This window comes from Thermobia domestica, chromosome 7 (assembly GCF_964235325.1).
Source record: "Thermobia domestica chromosome 7, izTheDome1.hap1.1, whole genome shotgun sequence".
In the NCBI taxonomy this organism is placed as follows: Eukaryota; Metazoa; Arthropoda; class Insecta; order Zygentoma; family Lepismatidae; genus Thermobia; species Thermobia domestica.
This window is the reverse complement of record NC_137460.1, coordinates 289,138,810-289,159,683: the sequence shown is the minus strand read 5'-3', so window position 1 is coordinate 289,159,683 and position 20,874 is coordinate 289,138,810. Positions and strand designations below refer to the sequence as shown.

Here is a 20,874-nt window from a genome sequence, read left to right as displayed (position 1 = left end):
ATAATATCGTTTGGGAGGTTGTTTTATTCTGGAGAGAGTGAGGTACGAAGCATGATTCTAAGATAAATAGTGATGATACAGTAGCTCTGCCGTGTCGTGACAAAACGCTGTAACTTTTGCGAAGAAGTTTTGCAAAAATGAGCCTTAAAGTTTTCATCCGAAAATGTGATCTGTATCGTGTAGAAATAGTGTATCTTGACTTTGGAAACACGTGGTTACATGTAATGTTACGTAAATGCATGTTGTGTGATTAAATTTGGTGAAAATTGATTGGTTGACCATTATTGCCTAGTTACACTGGTTCTACCCGATACAGATCACATTTTCGGATGAAAACTTTAAGGCTCATTTTCGCAAAACTTCTTCGCCAAAGTTACAGCGTTTTGTCACGACACGGCAGAGCTGCTTGACTGAAAGTCTAAAACCTACCTTAAAAATCCAAAAATACCAAATGGTTAAGAGAGCATATTATTTTCGTGAAACAATACCGCAAATAAACAAGCGACATTTAGTCGACATAAATTAGACCATAGGTGCATGGGAAAGCACTGTAGCACATACACTGAATTAACACACAAATCCACATATGCCAGTATTAACCTTAATTGTGTTTCCAGTTCAAGAAGTTCGTGACTTTGGATTCGTTTGAATTGATGGCTTTTACACTATCAGCAGATCGTTCGGTTTTATTTAGCGTGTAATACGTTATGAGTAGATTTGGTTGACATAGATGAAAATTAATCTTAAGAATAGATCATTACATTTAAAATTTTGAACCAATACAGAAGTTTCAGATGAGGTTGGTGCAAGCGGTTTCTTTACTGCATTATCAAATAGATAGTGGTTTAATGTCACTCTTACCTACGGCTGCCTCTAAATAACTTAGCATCATTTATAACTGCATTCTTCTGTTTGCAGTCAGTCCAACACTAAAAATTCTTGTACACCACTACTTCGAATTATCCAAACGAGAGGTTTAGAAGTTCGATTTGCCCATCATTTTGTATCATTGTTTTCAATAGTTTTGAAGGGGAATACAGCTTTGTTCGAATTACCCAAGTTTGAATTAACAAGAGTCTGCTGTATATTAATAGGGGAGACTTGCTGAAAATGATATACTTTGGTAAAATGATATAGCAGGCTTTCTCTGTGTTGGTGTGTGTTTTGTGTCTGTCAGCAGCAACTCTATGCGATACTTGGCAACAGTAATAGGGGAGGAATGGTAGATTAATTCAGGAGGAAGTTACGTTTTGACGGGAAGATTTGTATTAAGGTAGGTATGTAATTTTTTTCTTATTGCTCTGAGAAATAGCATAAGTACTTCGAAAGTAGTGAGAAAGTTAACGATCCATTGTAAACAATATGTGCGTGTTGAATTATAGTTAGTGAGCTATCATGTTACGCCTTCTTCTTTGTTGGCGGTTTTTTGCATGCTGGTAGAATGGCGCTAGTTTGTCGCAGTATGCTATTCCAGGGTTCCTACTAGTCAAGGAAGTAAGGCAAAATGGTGCAGGTCAGGGAAACTCAGGGGAAAAGACTGGAAATCAGGGAAATTTTATAAAATATATTTTTTCTAACATTAACTTTACACTAATTTAGCTTTAGTCAATCATTAATGATCACAGAATGGGATGTTGCTCAGATTTTTATGAGGCATAAGTGGAATGTACGTATGAGCAATTGATTACTACTTGTCTCTATAGAATAAATGTTCTTATATATAAATATTCACTGTTATTTATTCCTTATTTATATATCAACATCATCCGACACCTGTCATGAAAGTCAGGCAATTTCCTGCCGAAGGTCAGCGAAAGTCGGGGAGAGGTCAGGGAAATAGATGTCTCCAGATCAGTTGGAACCCTGTAATTCAGGGAAAATGACACGTCATGCATAGGTGCAAAATGACATAGTATGTCATTTTACCCTAATTGGAAATGGAAGCTACATATTGTATCTCACGTTTCATGTTATAACTGATTGTTCTGAGGTAGCATTCTAAAATCTGTTAACTTCCACTTGCAAAATAGATCTGACTTCTTCCAAAATTCAGTATGCAAAATATTGCTCAGTAAATTGACAATTATGAACAGACACTGAAAATATGTTTTTTCAAGTAATGTGAGGATTTTTTACAACTTCTATATAAATGACCAATTTGACTTTTTTTTTTTTTTTTCAGAATGGGTCGTAACTACACACGAACTACAACACGACAGTCCTGGGATAAAGTGGCTATGGAGGATGCAATTCGAGCGGTTCGATCGGGGCAAATGGGTTGGTTAAAAGCATCCAAATTATATAATGTTCCTCAAGCTACTTTAAGAAGACGAGCCCTTGACAAAAACGTTTTTGTAAGTATAAGTTCCGTTGCATTTCTCTGCGACATTCGTGTTAAGCATATTGTAATTTAAACATTTAGAGATTCACGAGGCGTCGAAATTAGTGCATTCCAGTAAAGAAAAACCTACTTTATATACAGTATATATATATATCGCAGCTCATGAAGTTTCAGTCGAACACGTTTATTGATCAAAATGCAACTTCCTCAGTTGTATAACAGCGTACCTAATTGCAGCTGATCAAAATATGCTAGAAACTAACTTTTCTCCATGGAAATTTTATTGTCAGTAAAGTTTCTTTCTTCAGTGGAAAAACACAAACTTCGTATTTATATTGCAGTCAGTCTAGTTGCAGTGGAACACAGCTACTAATAAAAAATACCATATTAACTTAGCCATAATGATCAAAAGATCTTATTTTCGTGGAAATTAAATTTGCAATATTAATAAGGTGTTTTCTTCAATGAAAATTGTAGCTAACTTCCTGACTTGTATGGTAGCCTACCTATTTGCAGTTGAATAAGTCTATTGATAAAAACTATTCTTATGTTACAATAATTTGTCTGTTACAGTTCCATTGTCATTGTTAATAGTTTTTTTCTTCTTTTTATCAGGTGAAAGGAGTTGAGAAAAGACTTGGAACCAGATGTGTTTTCTCTCTTGAAATGGAAAACAAATTAGCTGATCATCTCAAAATGTTGGAAGGACGTTTGTTTGGACTAACTACAACACAGGTCAGACAATTTGCCTATCAATTTGCTGAAGCGAATGGAATTAAACACAACTTTAATAGGGACACTAAAATTGCTGGTTGGGATTGGTTTTCCAGATTCAAAAGCAGACATCCTGAGTTATCTCTACGGAAACCCGAGTCAACCTCCGCTGCACGAGCTCAGTCATTTAATAAGCCATAAGTAACAACATGTTTTCCAAAATTAACAGAAACACTGGAATCGGAGAATATACCCGGAACGAGGTTCTACAGCGTTGACGAATCGGGACTTTCTAATGGTCACAAACAAGGAAAGATTTTGCTCTCAAAGAGATAAAGTAAGTTGGTGCGTCAGCAAATGGAGACAAAGAACTGCACCTAACTGTCATATGTTGTATGAATTCAGTTGATAACTTTGTGCCTCTCGCGATATCTCCAAGGAAGTACATGAAAAATCATCTCATGGTTGTAGCTCCTCCAGGTTCATTAGAACTGAGTACTCCATCAAATTGAATAGATGATCACTTGTTTCTCAAGTGGTTGCATCATTTTCTTAATTATGTCCGATTCGATGTAAACCATAAAGTTCTCCTAATCTTGGACGTACACTTAAGTCATTTTATTATGTTCTCGTGTATGCAAAAGAACACGAAATTGTGATGCTCTGTCTGCCACTCCATTGCACCCACTGTCTTCAGCCACTCGATGTATCATTCTTTGGCTCGTTAATGAAATATTACGATCACGAAATTTCGAATTGGTTACGAAGTCATCTAGGTCGGGTAGTTACTCAACTTCAAATTGTTGGTCTTTTTGCTGCAGCATATGCGAAGGCTGCTACAACTGAAATTGCTTTTAAGTGGATTCAGGAGTACAGGAATCAGCCCATTTAATCCAAATATTTTCCCTAATTACTTGTTTCTTCCGGCGGAAACTACAGACAAGCCTCAAGCTAACATGAGTATTCCAGACACAGAAGGAATTGGTGATGAGAGAAGGGTTCGGTCAGACACCTGTTTATTAGATGTCATGTCTAGGAATGACTGTAGATATACACAAGATGCTTAATTACAAATAGGCGTTTCATACTCACCTACAATTTCTGACAGTCCATCCATTCTATCCGATAAATCATCCGGTAGCCTTACTCTGAAAAAATGTACCTGGTACTCCATTAATAGCTGAAGGCGAATGTCACATTGTCTCTATCCAAGATCTTTCTCCGCTTCCATCGAATCAGTATTAAACCCAAAACGATTGGTTCCTAAACGAAGAAGCACAATAATTCTAACATGTAGTCCATTTATCAAGGAACAGAAAAATAAAATAGAAGAAAAGGAGGCATTTAAAGACGTCGATCTTCACGAGTGTCCAAAATACAAATACTACAGGAGCCCTCAAACAATGAGTGACGTAGATGTTGATGACAAAGTAATTGCGCCTGCATTTTTTGTAACGATCTGCACTCCAATTCAAAACCTAAGGATTAGTGTGTTCAATGTGAATTGTGTGGACACTGGGCTCATACGAAATGTGAAGTTGTGAGCAATCGGGAAGCATATTTCAAATGTGATATTTGTTTTATGCAACCTTCTTGAGTGTACTTTGCTGCTGTATAAGCCTCTTACTTCAGAAAGTTTGTGTATGTAATTTTAACCCTTTTTCCATTTCAAAATGTAGCACTAAATTGATTCATTTATTGTCATTAAACCTTAACACATAGATCGTATATAACCAACTAGAATTTTACGTTGAAGCTTCTATTATTGTACTGAACAAACTTTGGAACTCTGAGTAGTTTATTAATAAAGTTATATTCATTTTAGAAAAAGTATGTCATTTTCACCAATATTAGCATTACGTTTTTGAATTGAACACGCATTTTACATTTTCTAGTCTGTCATTGTAATGTGCAGTACTGTGACACTTCCGCTACAATTTCTATAGAGGTAGTTAGTGAGTACTTCAAATTATATGCCAGTAGGCAAACTCCCTCTGTAAAAATTGTTGTTGCATTAGTAACTTAACATTCTGTAACACGTATTTTTGGATAGCACATATTAATTCGCAAATGAAGTCTTGACCCAAGTACGGTAAGTCCCATAGTTTTGGACGTATGGACGTATAAAGTTCATTTTTATATATTTTCGACAGCCTGTAACTCCGGAGGAAAGCATTTGTGCACCATGTTGGTCTATACTTTTTGTCTTATCTTGGTGTCAGAAATCACTTTCCAAACGCTGTCAGTGTTGTTTTGAAACACCCTGTGTATATTGTCACCTTTTTCCGCTTTCTAAAAGGATTCCACAATTGCCTACAAGCAAGATGACATATATGCACATTCATGTCCAAAATTATTGTCGCACGTGTATAAATATGTTGTTGTACGAATATAATTTGATAACGAATTCGCCCGGTATTTCTTATAATGTTTAGAGAGAGAGAGAAAGAAAGAAAGAAAGAGAAAGTGGCAAATTTCATGTCAAAAGAGCAGTAAATAGGAATAATGAAACGAAAATAAAACTTTCTTGTCCATTTAGCAACATTTTGTTTAACTCATTCTAATTTTCGTATTTATAATTCTTTTCCTATAAAATTTACCACAAATATACATTTCCCGATTATACACATAGTATTAAAAGTACCATGCAAAATCATTATCAAATTATATTCTTACAAGAAGACAGTTATAGATATGCGACAATCATTTTGGACATGAGTGTATATAAAATACCAGAGCAAGCAAGATGACTTATATCTACATAAAAGGACCTCTTTCCTGACATGAAAGAAGATTAAGGTGCCACAGAATTAAATATCATTTATCATCCCTTGCTTCTGTGAGCCGTGTGAGCAACTTCCAGAAGATGGTGTGATTGCCGAGAGAAACACAATTCAATTAACGGTGGGAGCTCATGTGGTGCGAATCTCACGTTAAGATGTAGGTACACGTTTCATATACATCGGTGTTGAAAGGGACGCTAAATTCTAAAACAACAACCAACAATGATGTGATTGTGTAAAGAAAATGGGTATACGACTTACATATATATAGTTCGAAGTGACTTAAGTCCTATTCCAATAAGTGTTAATGATACAAACAAGCACTTAGTGGAATGTTTTATTTAGTGAATACCGCTTTAACTTCCAATAGTGATTTTGTATTTCCATACTTTTCTTTCCCCTTCCTTTTCCTTTTTTAATTTTTCGTTTAACCACTGTATACGAAACTTGTGGCTCTTATGGCATAACAATTGCTATGTAATGGCTAACAATTGACATGTGATGCATTGATTGCAACTTAGTTCTAAATATTACGCCAGTGGAATTCTAGTTTGCTTACATTTGGAGACAGCCTCGCCATGAGTTTATAACACGTAAATGGGACATCCCGGAAATTAATGTGTTATTCACCATTTCCTGGACACATTTAGTAGGTTCTTGCTTCAAGGGAACGGTGTTCAATGCAAATGTTTCTAATTTTAGCATTAAAGAGACGACGCATAAATGATGTTCTTACTTTGAACAAAGCATAAGCCTGCGCCAGCCAGTGAAAATTATGTGGGTGAGGAATTTAATGACAGATAGCTTGGTCCCCAACCCAGAAGATTTCGAAATTTATTATCGTGCACTTCCTGGTTGTGGGGAATGTTAAGTGGCCTATAATCGATTAAATGAAGGAGTAATTTGTTTGATTGCTGTGGCCATTCCAAGTTAAGTTCGTAAGCATCTGGGAGCGGCTGTGTTTGCTCTTCAGTAGATCATAATGCAACTCTCACTTTGGAATCTATGACACTCTCAACTGCACCAAGACATAAAAAACTTAAAAATACCTTTATACCGTACAAATGACTTTGGCACAACTAGTTGCCAATAAAGGTGATCGTGTCGCGAAGACATTGAAGTATTTTAAATTTTCATGATTAGCTAGGTTAATATGCATGTGTGTATGCAGGCCAGTGTTCAGGTAGTTTACACCCCTGGGTCTATGCAAATTTTACGCCTCTCCCTCCAATTTGCTTATATTCAGTATAGGGGGGTAAACAATACGCCCTTGTTCACTTATATTGAACCACCAGATATGGGGGAGACCTGCAGAATTAAATTCACGGATTACACTGTCAGCCAAGAAGTAATATCTTCAGGTCCTTCTATTATTAGTAGCGTCGTAACAAGAAACTAGGAACTACATAATTTATATGGTTTACCCAACATGGTTAGGGTCGTCAAGTCTAGGAGGCTTAGATGGGCGGGTCATGTAACTAGAATCGAAGAAAGTAGAAACGCTTTCAAAGTCTTGACTGGAAGACCAATCGGAAAACGACCATTAGGAAGACCCAGGCGCAGATGGGAGGACAATGTTAAAATGGATCTCGCAGAGATAGGAATACAAAGTAGGAACTGGATCCAATTAGCTAAGGATAGAAGTCAGTGGAGAGCTTTTGTGAACGCGGCATTGAACCTCCGGGTTCCATAGGCCATAGAGTTAGTTAGTTAGTTAGTCGTAACAAGAAAACTCGTTGGAGCTATGGCACCAACATTATTGTGAGTTTAGTTCTGTTTTAAATTTCTTCCCTCGAGGACAGTCCGTATTTTCTTCATACCATACTTCAATCTCGAGTTGTTTGTAATATGCCATTCTGTGGCCCCTGCGTGTATGTGTATATATGTATTTTAATATTGCATTTGAGCTTCAGTATTGAAACGATAGATTTCTTCTTCTTGTTATTATTTTGTGTACTTACTTCTTTGCAATTAGATTTAATCAGCGAAAGCTTTCAACATTCACAAGTGTTTTCTTTAGTCGAGTGTGAACATAAGGCGGAACGTTTTCCTTGTTGAGATCACAGTTTACTGGTTGATTCACAGCCATTTTGATATCTATGTTCATTTTGTATGTACAATTTTACTAGGCAATGTTCACTGCTATAAAATTTGTGGTTAGGTATAACTGCTTTTATCAAGAAATTGAGACCAATCTTCCCTACGTCATGCTTTGAACAGGAATGACTGAAGAAGACACTTTTGATCCGAACTTCTTTGAGGGTTACAAACACCGTGTGCGTGGGTTTCTCGGGGTTCTCCCGTTTCCTCCCACTTTCTTCATTTCACCATTTCATTCATTACTCATCATCAACGTCTCCTTTAGCCTAACCGGCATAACCGTGGGACGTAAAACTCAAAAATTTCATTTAATTTTTTCTTTGAAGGTTCTGTGACCCAGGTTTCATATTTGGAAATGTTGAAAGAGTTGCTTGTTCCACAGCTGCAAAAAAATCTGGGCATCAGCTATGCGGTTGTTACCAACACGATGGAGCTCCCACTCACTTCTCACTTCCTATTCATGAACGCTTGAAGACACTTTTCCCTGGCCGGTGAATAGGACGTGAGTTCCCAAATTCACAAGCTGCTTATCCTTGGGCGCCTCGAAGTCCGGACTTTGCGACACCAGACAATACCCTGTGGAGTATCATCAAATCATATGTCAGGAAGAAGCGGTCCGTGGACAGTGATCCTCTACGGGCAAGTATGCGTGAAGCTGTTAAGATTGTGACGCCGCAGCTGCTAAGGAGGATGAGTAGGAGGACATAGAGACGTATCAGTCTGTGCAGGGATAATGGAGGTGCACATACGGACGTTTTGGACAAATAACTCAAGTATTATTAAATATTATTAATGTAAGGATGAAATAAATGGAGCAGTAAAGGGACTTTCTGGCTACCCTGTACAGTGTTGGCATCTAACCTACCGACAGTTGATTTCAATAAGTAAACTCTTTCTTTTTCTTTCTTTTGAGAGATGTGTTTGAGGCGATAAAATTGTCACTATAAGCCTCCTGCAATCTGTTAGAATTTTCATGGTTTTTCCACGCCCAACTTAAAGCAGTTTTTGAGTATTCGTTGTTATTGGCGCAGAAACGTTGTTTAGTATGATCAAGCAAAGACACGCCACATTTTAATTGCTTCTATTTCACTATCATGGAACAATAATCTGCAAGAAATACTTAGACATGTTTACAGAATTCTTTAAAATTTAATTGATTCGTCGTTTGTGCCAGCCTTAAGAGAAGCTTATTCCTACAGTGTTGTCAGTTAAAAACCGGCCCTAATACAAAAATATTTCCTGATAACAGAGATCATACCTTTGCAGGTAGTGATACAGTGTTTACTGTAGGTTGTAGAAAAACTCATTCTGGCATTATCAGTACACACGGCCTCCACGTGGGCATCTTTGTAGCTCGGAGTATCTAAGCATAAAGCTTTGTCTCATGTACGAGTATTGATAATTATCTGTAGTAAAATCATTGCCAGAGCAGCTGTTTTCTGGCTGAAACCTATGCTGTGCTTATTAAAGGGCGTTCAAATGGTGATACAGTCAGTTCCTGAATTTAAACCTGCGGAGAAGAAGCTGAGTTGTTTATAGGTAAGTTGTTAGTTTCGTTTCGTTTTCTTTGGATTTTATAAAAAGATAAATGAAAGTACCAGATGTTATATTTTTTCCAGCACTTTCAAATACAGCTGTTACGCATATCTGGAAGGGTGTAAAAAATTAAATAAGGAAAGGGTTTAGGTAGAAAACAAGGGACACCACATACAAACGAATTGCGTTTGTAGAGAACGCGCTACCAGGTGGTGGGAAAAATGCGATAGATGTTTCTGCTCTCAGAAAAGAATTTTAGGTTTCTATATTCTACGAACGGAACGCAAGACAAGTGTGTCCAAATCGCTGTACGACTAAGAATGGGATAAGAATTTCTTTCTGTCATTTTCTGTTTGATGAAAAGTTCAACACCAGTAGCTGTCAGATGTTTGCAGCTTCTGAAATTATTATTGTGAAAAAAATCCAGTCTTAGCGAAGGATTTCCAGCACCCATCCAGCTCTTAGTTTTCCAATATCTTACAGTATTTATATTAGATAATGTGCAATAGGATAATGTTTATTACAATTATTTACATTATCGTATTTGCATAACGCACTTGTACAAAAAAATGACGGGGGCTACTCACATTTTCTGCTTGCCTGACGATTTATTAAATAAAGGTCAACGATACGACCAGTTTTCTGTGCTTTTGACACTTTATTCCTCAAATTCTATATATACTACTTAAAGTATTGCACGATATATAATGTACACACTCTAGCACTAAAAGAGTTCTTTCGTGACTAAGTGGTTTAAAAGAGTTCTTTTGTGACTAAGTGGTTAGCGTACGCGCCTTTGGCGTGGAAGACTAGGTTCGAATCTCGGCAGGAGCTTATGTGGATTGGATTCCACGTTAATCAGTAGGTCCACTTGTCATATAACCGCGCTGCTGAAAGGGACGTGAAACTCAAAACTCAAACTCGAGCAGTAAATCTTGTTTAACTGACACTTCCATTGTTGCAGGATTGCTTCTACAAATTACCACCAGATGGCTGATTAGTATTGTTTGAGGATTAATTAACACGCTAATAACTGGTCTATTTGCATATAGCTTAATTGATAAACCAGTCGGCAAACAGGAGATTGATGGAGTCTCGATTTCGTGCCAGTCCAGCAATGATTTTTTTTTGTTATTCCATCATTTTTAATCACTTGGACAAGATTATGAACTGTGTTAGTAATAAACACTATAAATATACTAGAGACGTATTTAAAAGCTTTATTGTTTTGAAGAACATGTTTACACTTTCCTCCTTTACTTGCAGATGGAACGTGCCAAAGGTCTACCATCGGAAAACGAATCGTGGATCCTATAACGTAGAAGATCTGGCCAAAGCGGTGCAGGCCGTGCGACGAGGAGAATTCGGGACGGTGAAAGCAGGTAAGATTTATAACATCCCTCGACGCACGATCCAAAGATGGGTCCAATCAGGAAAAATACCAACACAAGAAACTGTGCGAATGGGACGACACCCAGTGTTGGGATTTGTCAATGAACATGTGTTAGTGCAGCATCTTGTTAAACTACAGGAAATGGGTTTTGCTTTGAATATGACGGACATTCGGAAGCTGTGTTTTCATTTTGCAAAAGCGAACAATATTGCACATCCTTTCAATTCGGAAACTGGATGTGCGGGATACGACTGGTTGTATGGTTTTCTACGGCGGAATCCACACATCACAGTGCGGAAAGGACAGCCGTTATCGGGCGTACGAGGTAGGGGGATGAACAAGGACGATGTAAATGCATACTTCAGTCAATTAGAACGTGTTCTGCAAACAGTGAACCACGAACCACAAAGGATTTATTGTGCGGATGAGACGGGATTGCAGTTATGTGTAAAACCTGGTAAGGCTGCAACGGAACGAGGTACTAAACACATTGTTTCGTTAACACTGGCAGAGAAGGAGGAAGTGCTTACTGTCATGGTGGCAGCAAATGGATGCGGCGAAAGAATTCCCCCATTCGTTGTCTTCGAAGAAAGCCGGAAGGAGCAGGAGTTTTTGGATAGAATGCCTGCAGGTACACAACTGTCTGTGTCAGATAATGGATACATGAAAGACGATAACTTTTTCAATTGGCTACAACACTTTAGCAACTACAAAGTGAGTGGCAATGTCGTATTGATTGTCGATGACCACAATGCACACTGCAAATTACCAGAATCACTGGAATTCGCAGAGAAAAACGGCATTAGCATAGTATGTCTTCCGCCTCATACAAACCACTTTTTACAACCACTGGAGAAAGCACTGTTCAAACCACTGAAGAATTACTATCGAGATGAGTGTTCGAAATGGCTCCGTGCGAATCCTGGACGACCGCTGTCCAAATTAGTGTTTGCTGAGTCATTTTCTGCAGCATGGGGTCGATCAGCAGTGGTGGGTACGATCGTACAAAGTTTTAAGGTATGCGGAATTCATCCTTATAAACCAGTCTCTATTCCCGAGTACACATGTGTGACATCACAGAAAACTACAGAAGAGTCCAAAAGTGACAAACAACATTCATAAGAAGATAAAGAAGAATTTTGTGATCGTACCATTCCAAACGTAAGAACTTCTACGTAATAAATAAATAAATAAATAAGTTTTAAAAATTAGAAAAAAAGCAAGTTGACAAAAACGTACATTATGTTAAGAAATTTATGACGAAGGTAACACTATTAGCGATATGAAATTCTAGGAAACCAGTAAAAGTTTAATAGTCGGATGTTCTTCACTGCATATTCTTTTTCCGCTGTTTGAATATGAAGACTTCATTAGTTAATGCTAGAGTGTTATATTGTTGAAGGCAATGCGGAAAGAATTATTTTAATTGTCTTTACTGATGTGGGAGCACAAAACATGTGAATTGGTAAAGATATTTTACGATAAGTGTTTGACGTTATTCACAGCTGAACAAATTAACTAGAATATATAACAACATTAATTTATAGTGTAGAACAAGTAATATTTGTGTAGCTCGTTTTCCCCAAGTTTATAAATAATTCAAATTTTCGAAAAAATTAAATCATTTCAGCAAAGTAGCACAGATATTATTATTATTATTATTATTATTATTATTATTATTATTATTATTATTATTATTATTATTATTATTACAGTAGACTCCCGAGCGGAAGGGCAGGCCGAGTAAAAAAAAAGCCGGATAGGCCGGAGTTCTATGAAGTCACTTCTTTGCCTCACCAATACCAGAAGGCAAAGTTTTTATACCAAAAGTCACTATTATAATACAGTACGTATGTTCTCACTTATTTGGTTCTGTGCTGGTAGTTTATAGATCTTTATGTACTACTGCACTGCACGTTTTAAGAATTTATTAAAGAAAAAGTAAGTTAAAGAATACGTGCAGTATATGTAAACTATTCACATTTTAACATAAACTCGTACTGTATTGAGGTCTCTTACACACTGACGAAACAATGAACAAGGAGGAGAACGTTGCTCTTTTTCTGTCACAACTTGTATTTTGCACACGATCGTAGCAGAAGCCCGCTTCTGCCGCCAATGCAACACCTTGCCATTCTAATTTAATTACGATAAAAAAAACTAGGCAGGATAACTGCGAGCTGGTATATTATTATTATTGATAGTTATAATAATAATACAACAGATATTATGCACAGCAACTTGCAGCACATCCCATACAGAAAACTAAGTGTACGACCAAGTAAATAAATTAGACGACAGTGATCCAACGTGAGATAAAATAGCAATAAAAGTTTAAAATAATATGCAAAGGCTTTTCGGCATTTCCTTGTAACATGCAAAGGCTTTTCGGCATTTCCTTGTAACTTATTTCTTCAATGAATGCGGAGTCTCTTCACAAGTACTTTAAACAGCAAATGTGGGACCAGTTCGGGGATAGGGTACTTACCAGACTGGTCGAAAGTTGTAAATTATTCTTTCCGCTTCGAATGTGCACGGAAATATTTGAAAATGTATTGAGAAGCACACTGTTCTTACATGATTATACATGACAATATAATGACAGCCGAACAGTACTGTTTTGTAACAAATAAAAAAATAATATGACATCTTATAATTTACTGATCTCTGTACTAAAAGCTATAGATCGGATAGTCTTAATGCTTCGTATTTTCCAAGACCTACCTAATATCTTACAAGGAACCCTAGGTATCTATCAGAGCCCGATTTTCGTGAAACTTTGTATATAGATAGAGTACCTTGGGAAACTCGCACAGCCAAATTTGTAGCTGCAGAGTCCAAGACGTTGGGGCACTAGGGCCCGAGAAAGATCAAAAGTGGAACCTCAGTACATTAAGGACATGGTGAGAAAATGCACGTTTTTCTTTAAAACTAATCATTGTAACGACACGAAATGAGCATACATGTATATGAGATGGTCGATATGATCTGTTAAAAGTTATAAAAAGAATATCCGCCATCTTGAAAGAGGTCATGTTGAAACTGGCGCGATTGGTGCAAATGAGAAGAGAGTCACCCGATGCATTAGTTTGAACGTAAATATCCACAAAAACCTGTTGGTGAAGTCTGTTGTGGGATTATATTATTCCTGTGCTTCTGGTAGAGTGGTTTAGGTACAAGATAAGCGAAGTGTATCCTATGACACTCGAGCAGATGGAGGGTATGGAGCGCTATAGGTGGACTGATATGACGTTCTGATTTCTGTTCGAATTAATTTAATTCTAATAAAAAGTTACAAGTTAATGTCAACCATGATATTATTATGAAGATTGAACCCATCATACCAGCACATCCCACCAATTACATGTTGACTCTGACACAAATGATATAGTGCTAAAATTATATTTCGCTCGGTTTTCTAGTTCCACTGATCCCACTCACAGCGCTCCATAATCTGCATCTGCTCGAGTGTCATAAGATACACTTTGCTTATCTTGTACCTAAACCACTCTACTAGAAGCACAGGAATAATGTAATCTCACAACAGATTTCACCAACAGGTATTTGTTGCTATTTACGTTCAAATTAATGCATCGGGTGGCTCTCTTCTCATTTGCACCAATCGCACCAGTTTCAACATGGCCTCTTTCAAGATGGCGGATATTCTTTTTATAACTTTTAACAGATCATATCGACCATCTTGTATCCATGTATGCTCATTTCGTGTCGTTACAATGATTAGTTTTAAAGAAAAACGTGCATTTTCTCACCATGTCCTTAATGTACTGAGGTTTCACTTTTGATCTTTCTCGGGCCCTAGTGCCACAACGTCTTGGACTCTGCAGCTACAATTTTGGCTGTGCGAGTTTCCCGAGGTACTCTCTGTATATACAAAGTTTCATGAAAATCGGGCTCTGATAGATACCTAGGGTTCCTTGTTAGACGGTACAAATCCTCATAGCCTGGTTAAAAACTAGAGTATTGTGCCATAAGAACACAGAGGATGGACAAAAATATGGAGACACCTGAAAAATTGCACATAACCTTTATTAATAGCGACTACGACCACTTTTGGCAAACAGAACAGCCTGCAGTCGATGAGGAATGCTGAAATACACGTCGCGTATGGTTGTCAAATAGATTTGTACCATTCTTCCGCGAAAGCAGCTGCAAGTTGTTGTAGGGATGACGGTAATGAGTAGCGGGCTCTCGCACTTTTGTCTCCAAAACTGATCACAAGAGCTCAATGATATCCAGGTCTGACGGTTGTGGAGGCCATTGCAGGTGTGACACTTCATGTGCTTATCAAAGCAGTCCAATACTTGAAACGGCATTACCATGTAAGAACAAATTTTGCAACATGGGGTGCTGTTGGTCATTCAAAATGGTTACGTAGTTCTTGGCAGTGACATGTGCATGCAGGCTCATGATGGGTCCGACAGAATACCAGGATATGGCTACTCAAATCATCACTGAACCACCGCCGTGCTTCACTCTTGGTGACATACGTCTGTATCGTACGCTTGTGTTGATGTTCTCCACACGTAAACTCGGCCAAAAGTTGGAAGCAATAAAGGAAGACTCATCCGACCAGATGACAGTCTTCCACTGCTCCAGTGTCCAGTTTCATGGGCGTTGTGCCATTATCTCCGTATAGCAGCATGGTCAACAATCACGAGTGGTTTTGGAAATTGCAGATCTGCTATAAATACCCTTGCTGGTACGAGACTGTGCCTCTTCATACATTAAACATTTCCGCTATTATCTTTACGGAAGCTCCCACCATACGCGCACCCACAATTTGCCCTCTTTGAAACTCTACCAGCTCACATATAATTCAGGGTAACCTGCACGGACCGGTCGCTGAACTGTAACTGGCCCATCTGTTCGATTGGTCAGATTGTGTCGGTGCCCACAGCGACGCCTACCATTCAGACTCAAATCGTATTTGAAATGGCTACCTCTTTTATATCAGGTGTTTCCATATTTTTGTCCCTCCCCTGTATATGTCTCAAATTAGTCAACTTTTTCTTACACAATAGAATATGTAGTTTATCAGTAAATGATCACAATCATCATAAATTCCGATTCCAGCAGCCTCTCAAGCGTCTTCTTTCATTCTACCGTTCTTCATCCTGAATCTTTTCCCGTTTTTTTCTTCTATTCACATCCTTTTATTTTTATCCTGCCTTTTTTCGGTGCTCCTCTTGTTGCCAGTTTCCTCTTATTTTCATGTGTACAAACGTGCTAAGTAAGCTGTTTCTGTCATTGAGTAAATTCATACACCCTACCCCTAATAAATACCTTCTCTTATTTAAGTCTCAAGAAAGTTGACAGCTGTCATAAAAAAATCGACGTTTAATGCAATTTGAAGCGATTTACAATAATTTGCAGAAGATAGTGAGTACCTATCGAGTTTAGTGATAAGATTATTCTTCTAAAAGTTTACAATTATTTTTTTCATTCTTTTTACATGTATATACATAGATTTTGCTTTTCTTTGTTTAAACACTGTCTTGATTGAGTGTTATTCAATCTTCTCTTGTTTTTCTAAGAAAGCTTCTTACGAATCTCTCTTGATTGACTTAAAATTAATAAATAAATGAAAACCTATAACCAACTGATTTTTTTTTTTTTGTCAACGTGATTGGATAAAAAGCAGACCTCTAAGGTCAATAATACAAGATTTCAAGTAAATTAATCGTCTTGAAAGAACTACTTCCGAATTAATCTGAAACAGAAATATTAACTGTGAATATTACAAAATGCATTCGCAGTTATCAGCTTTAACACAAATATATTATGGATTAATGCATCCTTTCGTAAATATGTAATTTTTGGAGTAGCAACTCAATATTTATTAAACGAAAGTAAACCTTACGGGCAATTTGTCTGTGTACTGTATAATTTTAAACACTAAGTTTACACTAGAATTATATACAGTTTTATTCATATTTAACACGTTGACTGCCAAGGCCGAAATTCGATTCCGATCCCCCAGGGCCATCAAATGTTTTATCCTGAAATTCAATCTTTTAACATCACTTATGCTTTAGGTGTACTTTTTTTTGAATCAGAAATGAACCTGTTGCTCAGGGAAGGCGAGGCCCACATACAGACCTCATGGCCCCTCAGTAAGTTTAGAAAAAATACTTTTCATCTTCGCCGCAGGCCATTCAGAGGTTATTTTACTTCAGGGCAGCATGGCCACATAAACTCCTTGAACAAAGCCAAGACTAAAGCCCACGCGTGGAAAACACGACTTAAAGAAGAAGAAATGTGAAGCCCGCATGTGGGTTTCATGGCCCCTGTGAAGAACTATGTGAAGCCCATATGCGGGCTTCACGGCAGTCAACGTGTTAAAGCATTTCATTAATAATACAATTTGCTTTGCCCCGTCAGTAGAAAAGTAATGAGTTATGCAGCCACATACTCACGGTGTACATAAACAATTGAAAACTGATAAGCAATACAGTGGTGCAAGCTATAAGAAACAAGAGAAATGAAGTGCAGCCAAACGCCGTTGTTGGATTACAGTTTTCTCTACACTGAAACAATGTATAATAGAATGTATTGTAGCGCGGTAAAATTCGTGCAAAATAGTCACATAAACAAATGTAGTATTTTAAATTATATCTGTACTATTATATATACCTATATGTAACTGCATATAAATTCCATATACATAATATGTGAACATACAGATATGTAACCGTAACAGAATGTATGGCAGATATGTAACCACTGTTGTATGAATCTACCTTGCATATGTTTGGAGTTCGTGAAATAATGGTTGGGCAATAAACAATCATAATTCTGGAACAGATCATGGTAGATGTATGGTATCCACAAGAAAAGAAAAATTATGCTCGACGTGTGCCATGTGTTTCGTAAGTTGCCTTTCATACAAAGACGATATTAACGCTGCTGCTGTATTTGGCAGAACGTCCGTTATGACAGGAGAAACACACTAGTGACTTTTCTATCTGATATAGACAGACAACAGTTGTTCTTTTACGTGACTCAAGAAATAATATGCGGAAGAAAAATATGTAGGGAGAGTTGTAACTTTTACTTACCTAAAATATACATGTCTCGATAATAATAAATATGTAGTAATAAGTTACGAAAATTAAATATTTAATATAGGGCCGCCATTTTACCAGCTGTTAGGAAATATATTCCGACAAATGCTAAAAAACAAAATTCTATTTAAAATAAAGATAAATGTTTATTATTCTTTCGTAATTTCAAATCTCACTTCTTATAAACTTACAATTCATAAGATATGTTTCACGTTACACATAAGAATCCTATTGCTGTTTCTAGTTTAAAACATATATCTCATTAAATGAAAATACACTGTAGAGTTCTTATGAAACAACTTCTAAAATGCAAGGAAATTATTTATGTAAATACAGAAATTGTGTATTAATTAGGTTAATCTATATTCATAGCATTTTAAAAGAAAAAGAAAATTTGCAATGAACTTGTAGTGACAACTGATATGAATTAAGTTACAATTTTGTTAATAGTGGTCGCTATAATCGGTTTTCAATAATTATGTAATTCTCAAGTTTTAAATAAAACAAATTTCACGTTTTCATACAAAGTTGTGCTGAGGTGTTCACATGAATAATTTCTAAAATATTAAATTGCTGTTTTCTGTACATGCAATGTTAATGTACATATCAAATGAAAAATAGGGTAATAGCCTTGCATGATTTCTACACACATTATAACATACAACACTACTTTACTCTAATATTGGCCCATACATAAATAGAAATCTCGTGTACTATTCATATTCTGCAATTCACGTTTCACTGCTTATAAATAAAAACAGATATCATCGAATCACAACCTAATCATCTTTTCAGTGACAATAAGCATGCATTTGTAGTAGAATCAAATTACGAAGGTAATGAAGTCTAAATGTTCGTGGGAATTATTTTTTTTAAACACCAGCAAAGAATAATTAAAAATAAATAAATAAAAGTATCCATTAAAATGAATTTTGTTTCATTCATACATATTTGCTTTGGCTGTTTGTTCAATAAGAAATATTGTTCTACGGACAAAACTGATTTTAAGAATTTTGCCAATACTATAAATTTTTGGTCATTGAATTGAAAAAAAAAAAAAAAAAAAAAATCAAGATTCTTTCATTCCGCCGAAAGTATTAATAATTTAGATATGTAGTAAAATATTGTGCAATGTTCGGAAATACAGCCATTTCACTCTGTGGAAGGCGGGATTACAATCATGTTTGTTGTTTTTGCATGCTCTCAAAACCTAACTTCTGCGTAGTAAAAGTAATTTGAACTTCACTATCAGGGTGTCTATCGGTCACCAAAGTCACGAATGTCACGAAATCAAAGAACGGTCATAAAAGTCACGAAAAAGTCATGAAATTTAGCTTTTGGGTCACGATTTTTTAAAACTGTACAAATGTAAGTACAGATTGGAAAATTTTGCTCTATAAAATGTCAAAATTCACCACTAAAGATGTCTATGGTCGGGTTTATACGCTACCAAATTGGAAGCAAATTATGTTTCTATCGCATGGATGAAAATTCGGCCTAATTCGCACCCAAATTCGCTCTTCAAAATGCCAGGAAATTTTATGATTTGATAAAGAAAAAGTCACGAAATTTCATTTTGGAATTTTAGTCGACATCCTGACTATGAAGACTTCCAAAACGTTAGATCTAGTTCTACCTTGATTTTGAACAATCTTTCAGCCAAAATAATGCTTCATCTTACAATACTGCTCAAGGTTTACTAATCAACAAGCAAATGAAGCAAGTTATGTCACAGCAATAGCCTATCTGCTCACAAGAATTTAGAGTTACTTTTACATTTGAGATATTTTCCCAGTTGTTTTATTAAGTGGATTTTTTTCACAATTTCGGTTTGGTACTTGTTTTTAAATTTTACTAATTACACTTCAGGTGTATAACGTACCTTACTTCAGCTTATAGCAGCAAAATTACAACTATATACGTGAGCATAAATTCCTTGTATGTCTGACTTCATTGAAAATCATCATCAAATACCTAGTCTCAACCCCAGACGTTCGGCAAATCAGGGGTTCACACGCATGTTTCCGTGTCAACGTTAATTAAACATATACAACACTATGAATTTAGTCGCATATTTTTAATAATCGTCGAAGCTTCTGAGTAAGTAATTTTGAAAATATGTATCACAATTGACGAAATTGATTATTTAGAATACAACAATACTAAAATAATATAAATTCACAGAGTTCAAAAATTAGGATTAGGAATTAGATTTCTGGGGTTTCGCCATATATGGCCATGTTAGCATATGAGGGATGACGTCCCTTGGCGATCACACTGTCCGGGGAATTGCAGAGGAAGAAAGAATTGAAGGGTTTGGTGCAAGAAGGAGGCAGCTCCACTTTGTGCCGCTATTGAGTTGCACACCCTATCACATACAAAAGAAAATGGCGCTTCGTTTGGTACAAGAATGAGGCAGCTCCACCCGCTAGTTCCAAAGAAATGCGGCAGATGGAGGAGTTTGCGTGAAAATCGAGGCAGCTCCAAAACGTTTTTGTTTAATTTGCTGCATACTGGAAAAAGTGGAGCTGGCTCCTTCTTGCACCAAACCCTTCAATTGGTTAAGGAAGAAAGCGGCTTTGGGCTATCATGTTAGATGCCATCCCGGCATTTGCCTGGTGTGAATGAGGAAAACCCAGGAACAAACTGTCCTGAAAACGCTGGTACACTTTTCGGACCGAGTGTCCCTACCGGGAATCGAAAGCGGGACTGCTCGCACCACAGATTTTAGAATTATTTCCCTAAATATATGTATTTCGATGGGTAACCAACTCAATCATTAGTAACCCAAGGCTCACATATCAAGCTAGTTAAATAACATGACTAACTAATTGGCGTAAGCGAAAACTTGGAAAGATTTAATAAGTATTATCAATATACATTGGCAACAAAATACGATATAATAATATAACATTATTTCAA

General features: G+C 36.7%; 1 protein-coding gene across 24 annotated transcripts in view; it reads left to right on the top strand.

The window, feature by feature from the left end:
* LOC145691015 (uncharacterized) overlaps window positions 1-20,874 on the top strand; it is a 220,959-nt gene that overhangs the window by 54,833 nt on the left and 145,252 nt on the right. For 7 of the 24 annotated variants that reach the window (XR_014132329.1, XR_014132328.1, XR_014132327.1 and 4 more), the window contains exons 4-6: window positions 2,183-2,354; window positions 2,957-3,076; window positions 10,741-10,856. The exons of 5 other annotated variants lie outside the window; for them this stretch is intronic. Coding sequence is in view for 11 of the 19 variants with exons in the window: in XM_081766531.1 (XP_081622657.1) it covers window positions 10,741-11,989 (1,249 nt within the window). In the remaining 8 variants the exon portion in view is untranslated. Of the gene's footprint in view, window positions 1-2,182; window positions 2,355-2,956; window positions 4,851-10,740; window positions 12,029-12,582; window positions 12,601-20,874 lie in introns of those variants that run through there. 12 more of the 24 variants (XM_081766541.1, XM_081766542.1, XM_081766530.1 and 9 more) reach the window with 6 other exon arrangements.